This window comes from Quercus lobata, chromosome 6 (assembly GCF_001633185.2).
Source record: "Quercus lobata isolate SW786 chromosome 6, ValleyOak3.0 Primary Assembly, whole genome shotgun sequence".
Taxonomy (NCBI): Eukaryota; Viridiplantae; Streptophyta; class Magnoliopsida; order Fagales; family Fagaceae; genus Quercus; species Quercus lobata.
In genome coordinates, this window is record NC_044909.1 from 8,846,158 (window position 1) to 8,864,899 (window position 18,742).

Genomic DNA, 18,742 nt, shown 5'->3' on the forward strand with positions numbered 1-18,742 from the left:
CAGAATTGAGAATGCTATTATGTATCTTCTTTTTTCTTTTTCCTTTTTTTTTTTTTTGGATGTTTTATAATGAAAGATAAAATAGAACTTGTGGCATGTTGTGAATAGTGGAGTATAAAGTGGAAAACTCAAAATAGAACAGATGATTTTCATTAGGCATACAATACACAAAACCATTATTTACTCCTCAATATTAGTCATTTATTCTATTTTGAGAAGTCCTAAAATATGGTATTTTTTGAAAAATGAATGGACATTTATGATTTCCTCAACTAATCCTCGTCAATACCCATTTTTCATTTTTAATTTAATATAAAGAGGATAGTTTTAAAAGCCTATATTTTTTTTAAAAAGATGATATGTAAAAAAATTTCAGTTTGGAATAAAAAAAATTTCAGTTTTGAATTGAATTGAATGAAATTTCAGTTTGGAATAAAAAAATATTTTTGATCTGATCTTTGATTTTTTGAAAAGAGAAAAATAATCGGAGAGAGAGAGAGTTTCTTTTTGATTTTTTTTTTCAATTTTTTAGTTGACATGGCAGTTTTTTTACTATTATTTTAAACACCACGTAAGCATCATCTGTGACAACAATGCAAACTGTATACCACGTAAGCATTTTCTATTAGTGAGTTAACGGTAGAGACCAAATTAATTGTAAATTGAAAATAATAGGGACTAAATTTTCTGCTACCAAAATGTAGGGACCAAACTGACTGTAACCTCAAAATATAGGGACCAAAATAATGTTTTCGCCTTTAATTTAATATCAAGAGGATAGTTTTAAAGCTTATATGTTTTTTTAAAAAGTTTTTTATAAGTGCAATGGAATTTGAACTTATGACGGTCACTCTATGATGAATAAAATTTTAAGATTTCATAGAGTCTATGTGTGTGTATGTGCGTGCAAAATAAATTTGAAGACTAAAGTTTAATTTGACCCTTAAAGTTTGGGGTTGTTTTCATTTTGATGTTTCTTGTTTGATTTATTTTTTTATTTGGCCCCTTAAGTTCATTTTGACAATTTATTTTAGCCCCTAATGAAAATTAAAATTTTGAAAAGTAAAGGGCCAAACAAAAAAAATTGAATCAAACATGAAGAGCCAAAATGAAAATTTTAAAATTTAAAGGACCAATATGAAAATGAATCAAACATGAAAGGTTAAAATGAAAATTCGAAAGGTGAATTGCCAAAATGAAAACAACAAAAAATTTAAAGGTCAAAAGTGTACTTTAGTCAAATTCGAAATTATAGGATCTACTTCATAATTATTGCTTTATATCACTAGGTTAAGGTATCGATTGGATTTTTTAGTGTGAGTGAGATTCGAACCCACATCATTTATTCGATGACAGAAAATTACCGTTTGAAAATTAGACCAAACTGGTCGGTCAGCCCAGTTCAATTGGGAACTAGACTTAGAACCAATATGATAAAAACTGAAAATTGGTATCTTTTTTAGTTTTTTGATTGTTTTGGTTTTTAAAACCATGCAAAATTTTTTACTAGTTGAGCTAAATTCACTAACCTTTAAAAATTTGAATCTTATGGGGATGACCAACAAGGATGGAGGAGTATTTGACATCTTATTACAAAACCATTATTTTGTATTTGTTGCTTTGCTCTTTGATCAATAGTTCATGACTATATTTTTGCACTTGATATCTTCGTAAACTTTTCCATAGATATGGTACGCACTACACGGTAAACGGATCCACAAGACAGTCGGTGGTCTGTGCTTTTGTAAAGTGCGGAAAAATTCTGCTTTATATTATGTCACTAACCCATATTTGTTTGCTTTAGTTGCTTCGGTTGAAAGATACAATAAATTTTCCACACAGCCTTTATATAGACTATAAAATATAAATACTATACAGTTGGATTTAGTGCAATTTATTGCAATCCCAAATCACTTAGGAATGAGCAGCCTGAATGCAGTTGAACATTTAAAACTTCATTTGATTTGGGTGAAAAAGTGAAAAAATAAAAGTAAAAACTAAAATGAGAGATGTTTGGTTTGAGTGATTTTAGCGGGAGAAGAAAATGGGGGTGAGGGAGTTTTCTCCCCAAGCTTGCCACTTTTTTATACCCCAAAATAGAGAGAAAATGTAGGAAATACCCAAATAAGGGAACTTATCTTAATTACTATTTTACCCTCACTTTTTATAGGTTGATTTATTTATTTATTTAATCTTTGAGTTACACATTTGGCATCAATTTTTTATTTCCTAGCTCTAGTTTTTTTTTTCCTAATAAAATATAGGGTTCAGTTAACAAGTGTCATCGGGGTCTTTGTTTTTTTTTTGACGAAAGGTGATAAAATTATATTAAATAATCAAAAAAAGTACAAAGTACTTAGTAAGAAGAGTGTCAGAAGCAAAAAGCCTACACAGAGGCTATGATAGCTACTAGGCTCAGAAAAAGAAAAAACAAACATGAAAAGATCAAAAGCAAGATGTGTGTACAGTCACTACTACATAGGACGGAGAGTTGCCATGTGCCGTTGATACTCCTCAAGGAAAGCAATCGCTCCACGGTGGATCCCAGCAGGGTGAGGCTGAACTTGCTCAAAGTGGACCTTATTGCAAGCATTCCACAGGGACCAGGAAATCATAGCCCACGCTTCCAACTCTTTCTTTAGAAGTCTACCAATCATCTGCCTAGTCAGTAGGTGAAAACATGAAGCTATGGAGTTGGACTTCTGAATTTTGCCTCGGACATGGGACCAAGTACACCGAGCAAACGAACACTCCTAAAGGACATGGCATGTTGTTTCATCCTGTTGTCCACAGAAGCCACATTTGGGGTCAACCTGTACTTTCCGCCGCCAAAGATTGACCCTGGTAGGGAGGATGTCAGAGCAAGCATGCCAAATGAAGTTCTGAACTTTCGGGGGAGTATTAAGGGACCAAACCTTGTTCCACAAACCCTTATCCTGGTTAGCAAGAGAATGCTCCCCAATGGTTGCATTGGAAAGACGAAGTGCAACATGGTAGGCGGATTTGACCGAAAATGTTCGACTCTTTGTCTCAATCCAGTGAAGCTTATCTCGCGTCCGTGCATCCCCAAGCTTAATTCGCAGGATATCATCCCTTGTGGAAGCATGGAACAGTGACTGAATCAAAGGTCTATTCCACTGTCTGGTATCAGCATCAAACAGATGACTCACCTTAAGTGATCGGTCAGCTCCAGGCTTGAAATTAGGAGGCCATGGGAGCCATTTATGACTTTCTATACCAACAGTTTAGCCATCACCAATCTTCCAGGCAGAACCCGTAGTGATGAGCTCTCTTGCTTGAAGGAGGCTGCGCCAGACAAAGGAGGGGTTGCTACCCAATTCAGCATCCATAAATGAGCAGGAAGGAAAGTATCGAGCTTTATACACCCTATAAAATAAAGAGTGGGACCCCTGGATAAGGCTCCAAGCTTGTTTGGCAAGCATGGCCAGGTTGAAAGCATGAATATCCCAGAATCCAATACCACCTTTATTCTTGGGGGAACAAAGCTTATTCCAATTAATCCAATGAATTTTCCTCTCATTACGAGATTGACCCCACCAATATTTAGCCAAGAAAAAATTTATACCATCACAAATGGCCTTGGGAATTTTGAAAAGACTCATAGAATAAGTCGGAATAGCCTGTGCCACGGTCTTGATCAATACCTCTCTTCTAGCTTTTGAAATATGTTTGTTTCTCCTTCCACCTCATCACCTTATTCGTTATTCATTCCAACAACCCCTTGAAAGTAGACACCTTGGATTGTCCCCCTACCATTGGTAGCCCTAAATATTTCTCACAGTCATTCATCACTTATGCACCAAGTAAGGCTTGAATCTCTTGCTTAACCTCAGGTGCAGTGTTCCGGCTGAAGAAGAGAGTTGTTTTTTGCCTATTGATAGCTTGGCCAGAAGTAGCTTCATATTGTGCCAATATGGCTAAAAGGTTTTGGCACTCCCTAGTGCGAGCCTCACAGAAAAGCAAAGTATCATCAGCAAAGAGAAGATGAGATATCTTTACACCCCCACGACATGACATTAGTCCATGAACCTGATTGCTTTCTATGGCTTTCCTAAGCATAGATGAGAGACCCTCAGCACATAATAAGAATATATAGGGGGTAGGGGGTCCCCTTGCCTTATCCCTCGGGTTGGGGTGATGAAACCTTTTGGCTCTCCATTTATAAGAATGGAGTAGGAGGCTGTGCAAATAGTTTCCATGGCCAAATCTACCCATTGCATGGATAACCCCAACTTGAGCATTATTCTTCTAAGGAAAGCCCATTCCACTCGATCATATGCTTTACTGATATCCAGCTTGACAGCCATGTGCCTAGTACGGCCTCGCCTCCTATTTCGCATTCGATGCAACATCTCAAATGCCATTGTCGTATTATCAGTAATAAGTCTACCTGATACAAAAGCACTCTGTGAATCCGAGATGACATTAGGGAGGATAGTTTTCAACCTGTTTGCTAACACCTTCGATACAATTCTAGAGACCACATTACTCAAGCTGATCGAACGAAATTCAATAATATGCTGGGGGTCATTTACTTTTGGGACAAGCACAATGTGAGTAAAGTTCATTTTACGGAGGCATCTCCCTGAATGTAAAGACGAGAGCACAACAGAGGTAACATCTTGCCCTACAATATGCCAGTACTTTTGAAAGAAAAAAGGAGACATACCATCTGGTCCCGAGGCTTTTGAGGGGTGCATCTGGAATAATACTGTACGAACCTCTTCCTTAGTGTACGGCTGCACTAAAGTTTCATTCATGTCGTCTGTGACAACCCGGTCTACAGAGTCCAACACCTCATCCATGTGCATCGGGTTATTGGAGGTAAACAATTCTCTGTAATACTCTTCAGCTATAGAGGCTACTCTACCCTCATCTGTTTGCCAAACTCCCTGCCCATCATGCAGACCTTTGATATGATTTTGGCGTCGTCTATGGCTTGCTCGCTGGTGAAAGAACTTTGTGTTCTTATCCCCAGCAAAAAGCCATATAGCTTTAGACCGCTGTTTCCAGAAGACCTCCTCATGATGTAGAAGCTCGGTGATGGATTTTTTGACCTCCGTAATCCTACCCAAATTTGATGAGAAGTCCCCACGTGTAAGTTCATCTAACTCCATCTGCTTTTGATTCAACCTGGTTCTTGTATCCCTAAAAGTGACCCGGCTCCAACTAAGAAGGTCCAGGCGGCATCTCTTTATTTTTTCGAATAAGCGAAACATCGGACTTCCTGACAGTACCTCCTGAACCCAAGAAGTTCTAATTCTGTCTTCGCATTCCGTATGAGCCACCCACTTCTCCTCAAATCATTGTAAACGTTTCCAACAAACAATTTATGGGCCTGAGTTGTCAATATTTAGTTGGATAGGGTCATGGTCTGAGTATGCAACATTAAGATGTACCACGCTTGCTCTAGGGAAGAGTTCCGACCACGCATTATTCGCACAAGCTTTGTCAAACCGCTCCTCCACAAACTTCATCTCCTGCCTCCCATTTCGCCACGTGAAGATCTTCCCACTGTAACCCAAGTCAACTAGCCCGCAATGGAGAAGTGTGCTTCTGAAGGCTTGCGTCAGTCCCAACGGCTTAGGTATTCGACCATTCTTTTCATCCGAGGACAATATCTCATTAAAGTCACCAATGCACAGCCATGGTAGGGACGTGTAGCTGTTCAGGTGACGCATAAGATACCAAGTTTCACTTTTCCGATGGTCCTCGGGGTGGCCATAAATCCTCATCAGCCTCCACTGCACCTGCATAGGATAAGAAACATAGGCATCAATATGATTAGGGGAGACAGTTTGGGTGTTAAGCAAGACATCATCCTTCCACAAGAGTGCAAGCCCTCCACTCCTTCCTCTACTAGGTACCACGGTCATGGAATGAAAGTTCAGCTCTCTTTGTATGGGTTCCAATTCAGTTTTAGTTAATTTTGTTTCCATGAGAAACAAAATTTTGGGTCCTTGTTTTCTCACTAGGTCAGCGAGTACTTGAACTGCACGGCGGTTCCCAAGCCCCCGGCAGTTCCAACTTAGGACAATCATTGTGCTCGGCGGGGTTGAATAGCAGCCTCCGCCGTTGTCTCAGTTAGAGAATCATGAGTACTCGAAGTTCTTAGTCTTTTTCCACACCCCAGATTAGCCAAATCAGTGTCCCCATTCAGGTAATGTCCACGTTTCGAACCAACGTGCACAGAACCACCTTCGTCCACCACCATAGACTGTGTCGGGGTTCGTACTATTCTTTTCCAAGAAGGTTGACCAGGGTTTGTACTGGGATATTGTGGGGATGGAGTATCCATATGGGTTTTACGTAGGTGGTCTATGTCCAAGGATGGGGCAATAGTTTTTCATGGCACGGGTGGTTCCAAAGTTTGGACCTGAGAGCATAAAGGAGTTGCCACTAGGTGTACATTGATATCCTCAGGAAAGTCGTCTTGGGTAGTGGGGTCACTAAGGTCAGCCTTAGAGGTCGGGACATGTTCTTTGTTAGAGTGTACAGGAGCCATGGTCAATGGTGGGGCCCTAGGTGACCACTCGGCTAGGTGGCTTGGTGGTTACGGTGGCTGATCATTCGGCACCGACTTTATCCCTGGCTCCTCATGGTGCAATCGCGTACTAGCCGGGGTCTTTGTTAAATGACCATTTTAGAAACAAACAATCTCTTTTCTATTGGATTTTCAAATCAAGATTCTTCCAGTTTAGATCAATAGATGGTGTAGAAGTTGAGAGCCATTCTTTTCGCTCATGAACTTGGCCTCTCATTCATTATTCTTAATGGAGACTTTGAGGTGGAAATCAATGCTTTTTAAAGTGAAAATGAGTCTCTTTGCCTCGTTTGATCATTTTCTTGCCTCAGTCCAATCCACAATAAATGCCTTCTATATTATCTCTTTCTTATTGCCGATCATGGCTACTTTTTTAAATAAAATTTTGATGTTTTCTTCTATAATAATAAATAAAAATAAAAATAAAAATCATTATGATTTTCAATATGTGTGGCTCCATTGATGGTTCAGAAATACATGTGCACAGCTACTATCTTTATCAAACTTCAAATAATAACAATAATAATGAATAATACTAATAATTTTTAGTAAAAAAAAAGAAAAGAAAAAAAAGGCAACTGTGTCTGTGAAATCTTTTGCCGTTTTGCGAGCTAAAGTTGCTCGCGTTTGTGCCGTTCGTACTAACGAAGAATTTTATTCTTACTTTATTTTATTTTATTTGAAGGATAATTCTTACTTCTTATCTAGAGTCACAGAAATTAATAAATAAACCCCATTTACAGCGCAAAACGCGCTAGAAGGCTAGAAGCTGATATACAAACTGGACCCAACTGAGAAATGATAATCATTCCGTTGCAAATACGGTTCTAACATTACTGCAATTTATTTAGTTAGAATTAAAAAAATTTTACTATCAGTATAGATAAAACTAAAAGATAATTGAAATAGTACAATAAAATTTATAAATAATACCAAAAAGTGCAATAAAACTAAATAGTAAAAGAATTGACTTTTTAACTCAATGCCAAACACACACTTATTACTTGCAAAAGCAAAACTTTTTTTTTGAAAAATAATTCTAATAACACATAAAAAGTCATAATTTTTATCATAATTATCTCACATGATTACCTATAATTATTTTCTATCAATTTTATCTAGACTCACAATAAAATTAAATAGTAAAAAAATTGACTTTTTAAACCAATGCTAAACACACACACACAACTACTACTTGCAAAAGCAGAGCTTTTTTTTTTGAAAAATAATCCTAATAACACATAAAAAGTCATAATTTTTATCACAATTATTTCACATGGTAACCTATAATTATTTTCTATCAATTTTATATAGACTCACAATTTTGTCGACACTAGTTTACTGCACAAAACGCGCTAAAAGGCTAGTAGCTGATAACATACAAACTGGACCCACCTGTGAAATGAGGAAAATACAGCTACTATTTGCAAAAGCAAAACATTTTTTTTTTCTTTCTTTTTATTAGGAGGCGAAATTTTAGTAACACATAAAAAATCAAAAATTTGTCATAATTATCACATATGATAGATTATAATTAATTTTTTTTATTATTTTTATATAAATCCATAATTTTTTTCTTTACTACTTAATTTGCTATGTGAACAATTGTTGATAAAGTTGTACATTTTTTTTTGGTGATACTAGATTTTGATTTGAATAGGAATTTATCCCATTTACAAAAGGATTCATCAATCACCAATCACCATTCACCATATACCACTATTTTTTTAAAACGCTCCCAATTGTCACAATCACACATTGGCTGTCCACTAACTGGCCTAATTGTTAAAACAGCTCATAATTCATGGCATCATTTAATTTTCTCTCACTCTCTTTTTCTTCTTTGTGGGAAGAGACAAATGCAGCAATTTACTGAACAAATGAGTCAAAAGGTGAGATTAATATTATTAGTGGGTGGACATTCTTAAATATCAAGCAAGCTAAAAGCAAAGCTAGTTCATACTTCATATTTTAAAGTCAAGTGGCAGTCTTTGTAAATAAACCTCAAATCCAATGTCATTTCATACCCCAACTGTCATTTATAAACTTTATATATATATAATAAGAGGAGCCTCTCCCAAACATGACCTTCAATTTCCTTTCCATTCTCTCAAAAAACTGAAACAGAAGGGAAAGGCAACTCACCTTCCAAAATGGGAACCTCAAAGCTGTGCAGTTTTTTCCTCGCGATCCTAGCCGTCCATCTCGCGCTCAGCATCAGCTCAACCAAGGCCGTTGATTTAAGTGGCGGAGGGGACCACTTCCAGCTGGGCTTCGCCCCGATTAAATCGGAGTGCCGCGGCTCGATCGCCGAGTGTTTGCTAGCTGGCGGGGATGACGAGGAATTTGGGCTGGAGTTCGCTATGGACTCGGAAATCAACCGGCGCATCTTAGCCACGAGGCGGTACATAAGCTACGGTGCGCTGAGGAGGAACACTGTGCCCTGCTCTCGACGTGGCGCGTCGTACTACAATTGCCGAGCTGGCGCTCAAGCAAATCCCTATAGTCGCGGGTGCAGTGCAATTACTCGTTGTAGACGCTGAATTTTCATTTTTTTTCCTAATTAAAATATTTTTATTCTTTTTTTGTGTAATTTTTAGTTTCTAAAATATATGTAGGTAACCTCAAATTACAAATTTCTGTGTGTTATTTTATTATTACTATACATATTTGGAATAAGGTTGAGATTGTTGCTTTATTTTACACGATTTGTTTCTTTTTTTTTGGGTGAATTTTGTCTATTTGTCAGTATTATTGTTAATTTGTTATTGATTATCATGTGGGATTGTGGAGAATATGATTTTTTTTTTTTTAATTTTGTTATTTTTTTTTTTATTTAGAACAAAATAGTGATGGGTGTGATAAGGAACTAGAGGTCGATATGCGTTGTCAATATTATATTGTTAATTTGTTATTGATTATCATGTGGGATTGTGGAATATGATTTTTTTTTTTTTTATAATTTTGTTATTTTTTATTTTTATTTAGAACAAAATAGTGATGGGTGTGATAAGGAACTAGAGGTCGATATGCGTTGTCTTTGTATGGTTGGTCTAGTTAGGAAGTCATTTTCTTTGGTTTTCTAGATGGGTCTAAAGGCCCAGGCACTCTGCTCAATTTTTATTTTTCCTTTTTTTCTTTTTTATGGTGGTGCAAAATATAAATAAGCGGTTAATATTTTAAATTAAAGGAATTTTATTTTATTTTTTTGGTTAGAAGAGCTAATATATTAGACTAATCAAAAATAGAAATAAGTATATTACAAACGTTTGCTGGCTTTTCTGGAATTTAAGTTTCGATTATTTAGGAAAAATAGTTGTGAAAAATGTTCTAGGTGTCAATCATGACTTCAATTTGCCTTTTCTTTAAAATTCGTTTGCTTCATGCCATGGATAGCAATAATCTTTAAATCGACCAATATGACACAATTGTTCTCTAAGTGTTCAAATTCAGAATCTATATCATACCAAAACTTTAACCAATTGGATCATGACTTTGGATGATGTTAATGTTTCCTTAATTTGTGGCCATTAGATTTTGTGGAATCTAAAAAAAATCTTAACAAGCTCCTATTGTCCCTTCTTTTCTTCTTCCTTTTTATATTCTTCTTTCTTTTTCGCTTTTCTTTTAAGTCCTTGTATGGCTTTATACCTACATTTCAAGCCAGTTTAACACTTTCACTTTCTAACTAATTTTGGTTTTCCTTATTCTATCTTTTGCAAGGATTTCAAATGTTCTCTCTTTACTTTTTTTTTCATTAAAAAGTTGCACATTTTAATGAGTATGACATTATCTTTTACGTTTCTTCTACCAATATAGGGGGTGTTATTTGAAATTCAACTCAATAGCTTAAGGATTACAATATGTAGGTTTTACTTAACCAAAAACAAAACCTTTCTTCAAAATCACCGACCAAATTTGTTAAATTTTTTCTTGAAAGACCTTGATTAGAATTTGACCCATAAAAAGTAAAGAAACATTGGGCCCAAATGCATCAAATCAATAATGGTTTGTGGGAATCTGATTCTATTCTACAGTTCCCAATTAGAGCAAGGCTCACATGCATCCCCATTATCAAGTCAACATCAATGATTGATTGACACAATTTAAAACACGCCTCATATGTCGTTGTCTTAACAGCTTAGATTAACTATAAAATCTACATTAATACCCACATAGTGGAGGTCCACACGTACATTGCTTTCATTTAAAAAAATAATAATAATACTTTTCCTAATTTCCTTAAGTATGTGCCATATTGAAGTCCTTCAATCCAATATATTTTACTATTTCATAATATTCCTTTCTAGGAGCTTTCCAATCAGTGGTGCCAGGTTGTCAATGGCACAGATCATAGATTTTTTTTGGGGGGGGGGGGGGGGGGGTAATTCTAGATCATAGATCTACCTACATTATCATAGATCTACCTACATTATACAATCACATTGAAATTGTAATGAAAAAATAAAACTAAAAATGTTTTAATTTTTCCAAATTTTGTACCATCTACACATAGACCAGACATATCACATATCAACATTCGGTGGTGGATTGAAAAGGTCTTATCAATACAATTTCTATTTATCCGAGATCTAGGCATAGGTAACAATCCATTCTATAATTTTTTATTATTTTTTTTTTTAACTACCTCTTGCGAGAAAATGATCCCACAAACAAAAGGAATTAATTGTACAGTATGAAATAACATAAAAAAGAATCATTAAAAAAAGATATGACCTTCTATTCAAATTATTTGTTTTTTTGAAAGGAATTAATAGAAGAAAATATTTAAATCCGATTAGATTCGATTTAATTTAATCCGAATGTAGTTGTCTAAGAGGGGGGGGGGGGGTTGGTGAATTTGACCATCAAATTTAAGAAAAAGTAAAAATCAAAAGAAAATAGCTTTTGAAACTGGAAAAAACTTAGATAGTCCTGGAGCAGTGCTCCCAGACTATGTAAGAATTTTCCATTGAAATTTGAAACCTTCATACATTGAAATTAGTTGATATTATATTCCTCCTTCAAATCAGAAAACAAATAACAAACTAAATCTTATTATGTTGAAGGGATTGAAAGAGAAGGTGAAATTATTCCAGATTTGTATTTCCACCCCATTTTTATGGGAAAAAAAAATTCCTTATTTAGGATGGAAATAACAACCTGTTGTTTTACAATTAAAAAAATATGTATATGTAATTTATCTAAGATATGTCAAATGTGGAAAACAAATAAAAATAGATCTAAAATTTCACTATGCAATCTATTCACTGTCCACATTGGTGGAAGGCACAACTGTTAGCTTATTAATGAAGTTTTCAACAAACCAACCACCCCAACCTCACCCTGAAAAAGGGCTACTCAATGTTAATAATATCCTTAATGAAGATGTTGAGCAAAAGTTACACATGATCTGACTATACTTAAGCAATACCCTATAGAAACAAAATGGACCATCATTTTTTTTATTGATAAGTTATATGTACAACTTATGAGTTTTGAACCGACAACTTTACCCTCTATCTTATTATTAAGGAATGAGAGGCAGCATTTGAGCAAGAGTTTATTGGCCAAAACAGACAGAATCCAAATGGCAAATTAAGAACAAATGGAATGATTTCATTTCACTAAGACATCGGATTAACAAGTGTTGTAAAATCATATCAAATGATACAATTTCAATTAAATGTCAGATAATTAAGTGATTCAATATGCAAAATAAGAGAAGGATGTTCTTTGTAATGATGGAGTCGGACATTATCTTGGACCTGGATTGCTGAAAATGCCAAAAATAAAACCACCATACTAAGATCCACTCATTTTTAATTAACAACTTAATTTCACATAGCTGTGCAGGAGCTCACAAAGCTGTCATATTAAATAATAGTGCTCTGTTTTGGATCATCTGAATCATTCCCCATCCTGCAGAAAGAAATAGAAGAGACACTACCACATAAAATGTTGGCCAAAGTACCAAAATGATTATTGAATGAACTCATCTTTAGCCCATAAAGGTGAAGTTAATGACTGATTAAGTGTCCATGCATGTCAAGAGTTGTGTAGCACAATGGCATTGCGTGGTTTTCTTTATAAGGATAACCATGGTTCAATTCCTCCACACCTACCTCCCGATTTTTTGTACCAAAAGAATTAAAAAAAAAAAAAAAAAAATTCCTTATACCATATGTAAACAGCTTAAATTGAAATTGCACCTAGATTTGAATATGTTTTTAGCAAAGACATGTATGCATGTCTCCATCCTCAACAATCTAGATATCAGCTAGCTATAAAAAAAATCATAAATAAAAAAATCTTTCTTTTTCCAAAAACAATTAATGTTATTCTAACTTTACAATTAAATATATGTACCATAATAATAATTATTACATTACAACATTTTTTACTACAAAAATATAAATTATTATTTCTATTGTAATCTCCATTCAATATATCAGATGTGTCCTAATATATCAGGTAGTTAACATTTCTTCACTGGATCGTTGGTATTTAGCAATTAGTTTGTTTCTAAAAAAAAAAATTAAAAAAAAAAATCAAATTTTCATAAATTTCCAACTTGATCATAATCAGTAATTATACCCTTACAAATAATTACTACATTTACCTAGTTTACCAAAAATACCCTCATGCAGCTAAGACCCAGGCCCCAGCCATCCAAAAAGGGTCAAAATTAAAATATCAGAACACCCAGGCCCCATTCCAAAGTCTCTCAAGCAGAAGACACAGAAAATGGTAATTTTCTTCTTAGTCATGTAGTATTCACCAGAGTAGCACAATATAGTCGTGTAATTTTTTTTTTTTTTTTTAATTATCATGCATTTTATTAGTTATCTTAATCAAAGTTTGTCTTAGGCTGTGTTTGGTTCGATGTAAATTCATTTCCAAGTGTAAAATAGATTTAGAGGAAAATATTTTACGTAAAAAGAAAACATGTTTGGTTGTTTGACTGTGTTGTGAAAATTATGCCGAAAAATTATTTCTTGTGTTTGGTCTTACATGTAAAAAACCTATTTTCAGAAAAAGGAAACACAAGTTAGCCCCCGGCCAGCACTTGGTCCAACCACCGCCACCACCAAGGAAAAGCACAACCCACCACCAACCACCCAAAATCCAGATCGAGAAGAGGAAAAAAACCGCCCCCATTGCTCCATTACCACCAAAATCCACCACTCAAACCACCACAATAACAACAAAATCTAAAATCAAAGAAAAAGAATATCAAACACAGAAATATGTGGTGGGTTTGGTTCGGGTTAGAGAGAAAAACTGAGATGAGAAGATGAAGACCACAGGGGAGAAGAGAGGGAGGGTGAGACCGATTGAAGAGAGGGATGGTGATACCGTTCCAGATCGAGCTATGGCGGTGGTGGATCAGGTTCATGCAAAGTGGAAGAGGTGTTTGACTGGTTGACGGTGAGGTGGAGTGAGAAGATGAGGGAGAAACTCACCGTGGGTGCATGGCTGGCGATCGAAGAGGTGGATCGGTGATGAGGGAGGGGTGGGCTGAGATCTGGGTGGATCGGTGTTTGTGGGTCATAGGTGTTTGGCCAACGCGTGATCTGGGCGGTGAGGGCGGGACAATCTGGGTTGGCTAGAGCTTAGTTGGGCGACCACCTGTGCTCTCTCTTCTTGCTCTGTCCCTCTCTCTCTCTCTCTCTCTTTGTTTGTGAGCCTGGAATTCATTTGAAGGTAAAATAGAAACTGAAAATCATTTTCGGCTTTGGAGGGGGTATTTTACGGTCAACGTGGAAATTGATTTCCATTTGACCCAATTTTCTATGTTTACCAAACACTCAGGCTGGTGTAAAATGATTTCCTAAAATCCTTTTCAGCCAAAATAAACACAACCAAATTCATTTTTAGAGTTTCAATTTTTATCTTTTATTTTGTTATTCCTTATTGCGTTGGTCCAAAAATGCTTTGTTAGAGACCGTCTATTCAATAATCGTAAATCTATTTTTAATTCTAAATTTATATTATTTTCATAGCCATTGAATGATTGGTTTTTATTTAATGCATTGTTGTTTTATTTGGTTGCTGAGAAAACTTGAGAAAGTGAAAGAAAATGAAAATTTTAAATGTTTTCATTTTCCATTATTTGCAATTGTAGAAAAACGAGGAAAATGCTACAATCATCCTAAAAAAAAAAAAAAAAAAAAAAAAAAAAAAAAAAAAAAAAAAAAAAAAGAGGAAAATGCTACAAAAAGCTTTCAAATTCATGTGATAAATCAACAATAATGTAATAAATAAATTTATAATTATTTTTGTACTTTTGTATATAAAAGTTGACAATAACATTATAAAGTTTATGTGGTAAAATTTGTAATAGTTGTAGTGTCCTGATACTCGAATCTCAAGTAAATTTAGGTTAATATTTTCTATGTTTAGAACTTAGAAGGCCAAAACAACAGAAAACTTGTGGTTTAGAATTTAATTGTCATTCCGAGTGAGTTAGTTTGTCTTTCTTTTATTTCCTTCTTTCTTTCCACAAGATAAGTGTGGAAAGAAGAAAAAAAAAAAACAATATACTTTTGCAAAATAAAGGAAAGAGAGTGTGCGACAGAGACGTGGGTACTCAGTTTTGGTTGAATAATTTGGGTGTAATTTTATGACTTTTTCAAAATAGGCCTCTGAAGCAAAGAGGGAGATGGGAAGAAGATGTGGGATAAAGAGGAAGAAGGAGAGATGTGTGTGGCTGTGGGGCCGTGGGGCTCTCATCAAAGAAATTAAAAAGCTTAAAAGTACTGTTATGGTCAGAAAAAGTAATAACTTTATCACGTATAAAAAAAAATAACATACACATACTAAATACAAAAAATTTTGTCAAAAAATACAAAATTCTTTTTTTTTTTTTTGCACATTTGAATATGTGTTATTAAAAACATGGTATTAAACACATTTTTTTTGCATTATGAGCACTATAAACACGTATTTTTAAAACACTTTTTAAATCACGATTTTCACATAATTTTGAACAATAATATTTGAACATCACTACAAAACAGACCCTTAATTTTCTCCAATTTGTGTTGGTTGGAAAGATGGAAAAATAAAAAAAATAGAAAACTTATATGTTTAGTTGAAAGGAAAAATGAGATGATGGAAAATAAAATTGATATAAATTTACAATTATGTCACTATTAAATCAAACAAAAAAGTAACACATTGTTTTATTTAAAAAATTTGTGTATGGCAAATGGACACTTCAATTTTTTTATTATTTTTTAAATAGCACAAGTTAAAGGAAGATAGCACCCAAAAAACAAAAAACACTACTGAGAAGTACAAGAAGAGCAAAAAAAAATTAAAAATTAAAAAAGGAAAAAAAACAAAGAAGTAGAAAAAAAGAATAAAGGAAAAAAAAAAAAGGGAAACTTGAGGTAACACGGAGAGATAAAGTCACAGAAGCAAAAATCAAAGGAAAAAAAAAAAGAAAAAAAAAAGCAATGGGATGAAACCCATGTGCACACACATAGGCCTTTTCGTCAGCTCAATACACTGAGCTTTTTTCCTCCAATTTTCTCTCCATTTTAGTGTGAGAAAACATTTTGATGGATGCAGGAAGAAAACACCTAACCCCACCACCTTTTTTTTCCTCTCCTCTCCCAACCAAACATTCACTCAAAATACTCTCTCCACTTTTCTCTTCTTCATTTTTCATCCTTCCTAAAATCCCTCCAAGATGAGAAACGCTTAGCTTTTATTTATTTTTAATTTCAATCTTGAACACTTGATTAATTATCTTTTATTTACTATTTGATATTATTCTAGGTTTGTATTCTAATTTCTAAACATTATTTATTAGCCATGAATTTACTTTATTATCCATTATTACTCTTAGAGTGATATATGTTTAACCTTATATAAAAAATTAAAAAAAATGCTTAACAATATTTAAAAAAATAATAGTAATAATTAATTAACATATGTATCTGCGTCGTGTTTTGTCTTAATTTTAAAAAAATTATTGTATCGTCGTGTCATACTCTGTCCGTGTTTTCGCCCATGTCAATTGCATTGGTAGAGTAATGTGAAGCTGGCAACAACTTATACAAACTCCAAAGGTCTCATAGTAATTTTAGTAGGCACATAGCAAAGGGGAGATGACAATTTAATAGATCGATGTTGGAACGCTAGACAAAAGAGATTCATCTTCATTAATTTAGAAATTAATAACAGTACAAGTATAAGAGGGACTGATAATATTTAGCAACAGCTCCACGACCAACTGTTCAAGTAATTATGTTTACACTCTATACATATCTATATCACTTCGGTAATAACAGATAGGTGAAGTGTGTAAACACTGAAAAACTTGTACAAGTCTGTGAAAAGGTTGGTTTTTCTGTGTTGGCACATATATAGCAAAATAAATGCATAAGGGAGAATCTCTTATTTTTATTTATCTAGTTAGGAGGCTAGTTTGGCTTAGACAGAAGTATGGAAAGTAAAGATGGAAAGGATAGAGTTAGGTAGAAGAGCAAGAGTCACAGTTACATTTAATGGGTGAAAAAGCACAATATCCAGGAGGCTTTTGGGGAATGTCGCATCTCTCGCTATAGCAGCATTGCTGAGAGATGCAACCTTCCCTTTTAGAAGGATCTGCGCAACAAGTGCATTTTAAACAAACCTTTCCAGCACTTGCATCAGGAAAGCCTGGAAATCCAATTCCAAAAATTGGGCCTATGGGCACTAATGTTTTGGTTGATGTCTCAACTGGCATCAGCTCAGCATTGGATCCTGCAATGCATGCATGTAAATTGACTATTAAGAGAGAGAGAGAGAGAGATTGAATTGGAGCCTTGCTCAAAAATCATAACAAAAACTTACCTGGAGTACTGATGATGATGATGAACTGAACAAAGATGAATAGTGAGAGTATTAACTTGTTATTAATTGTGAAATTTGCCATGGCTTACAAATGAGCGCACACACGCATGCATACACAGAGAGGAGATGTCTTGAGAGATATGATAAAAGAGTTCTTATATAGAATTGTGTGCACTGTGCAGTGGAGAAGAGGTTTGTTGGGGAAATGGGACAATGAATGGAAATATTAATTAACTTTCCATCTATCCAAAAGAGAAATAATAATTAACTTGCCACTTAAGCATAGATGCCTTAAAAAAAATCAAAAGGTTTTAATGAATGGATTCATTTACTCTTCTATTTAAGTAAATGTTTTAATAAATTATTTAATTACTATTATTTATTCATATCCAACAATAGAATAATGCTAGAAATACAAACTATTTTACAAAAAATTTTACAAATTGCTGATGTGGTGAGTGATTATTGGTAAATGAAAAAGTGATATTAATGGTGAGTCTAAATGAAAACCAATAAGTAGTTGGCCACATCAATAGTTTGTAAAAATGTTGTAAAATAGTTTGTGTCTGTAGCATTACTCTCAACAATAAATAATTTTGGAAAAGGCAAGAAATACAAATTTTTTTACTAAAAAAATTTATAAACAGTTAATGGAGTGAGTGACTATTAATAAATGAAAAAATAATGTTAATGATAGGCCTATAGGAAAATCAGTAAGATGTTGGTCATAACAACAGTTCATAAAAATGTTGTAAAATAATTTTTGGACATACATTACTCAATAATTTTATTTCCTTGGTACATAATTTTTACTCTTTTTTTATACAATATAAGAAATTCAATTATAGCTTAATTTAAGTGTATATGTGTGTGAAACTTCTTCCTGGAAGCTTGAACTTTGACCCTTACTCCTGGAAGCTTGAACTTTAACCCTTACTTCAACACCCCACAAACGCTTTTATTTGTGAAGTGACCATCACATCAAGAGTCATGTCATCATGGAAGACTTGGTATCATATGCAATTACACCATGCAATTAACCCCCTTTCTCACACAACAATTTTTTACTAATCTAACTTTTTTACTTTCACTTTTTTTTTTTTTTCAATAGTTGAGATTTAAAGTTGCAAAAATGCAACTTTAAATCTAAGTCATTCATAGCAATTATATCAGGTTTAATACCCTAAAAATGCTAAATATCACTTTGATGAAGCATTCCCTCTCACCTAAACTTTAACATGGAAAAAATGAAGTTGAATACTTGAAAGTTGAAATAAAACGTGAATACGAAAAGACTGAGTTCGGTAGTTTGATTCATAGTTGCTGGGT

The 18,742-nt window shown here is 34.3% G+C and overlaps 1 protein-coding gene and 1 long non-coding RNA gene across 2 annotated transcripts; one reads left to right on the forward strand and one right to left on the reverse strand.

Annotated features, from left to right (window-relative positions):
* Nucleotides 1–8,629: 8,629 nt before the first annotated feature.
* On the forward strand, nt 8,630–9,268 carry LOC115995213 (protein RALF-like 33). Its single transcript, XM_031119683.1, has one exon. The coding sequence runs from the start codon at nt 8,719–8,721 to the stop codon at nt 9,106–9,108; it is 390 nt and encodes a 129-aa protein (XP_030975543.1). The 5' UTR covers nt 8,630–8,718; the 3' UTR covers nt 9,109–9,268.
* Nucleotides 9,269–16,712: 7,444 nt separating this feature from the next.
* LOC115993824 lies at nt 16,713–17,536 on the reverse strand. Its single transcript, XR_004093085.1, has 2 exons — nt 17,414–17,536; nt 16,713–17,323 (listed from the first exon to the last, which is right to left on the reverse strand). It is a non-coding gene; the product is annotated as an uncharacterized LOC115993824 (long non-coding RNA).
* Between the last annotated feature and the right edge of the window lie 1,206 nt (nt 17,537–18,742).

Excerpts from the sequence above, each read along its gene's own strand:
- LOC115995213 (XM_031119683.1), top strand. The coding sequence starts at position 8,719 with ATGGGAACCTCAAAGCTGTGCAGTTTTTTCCTCGCGATCCTAGCCGTC.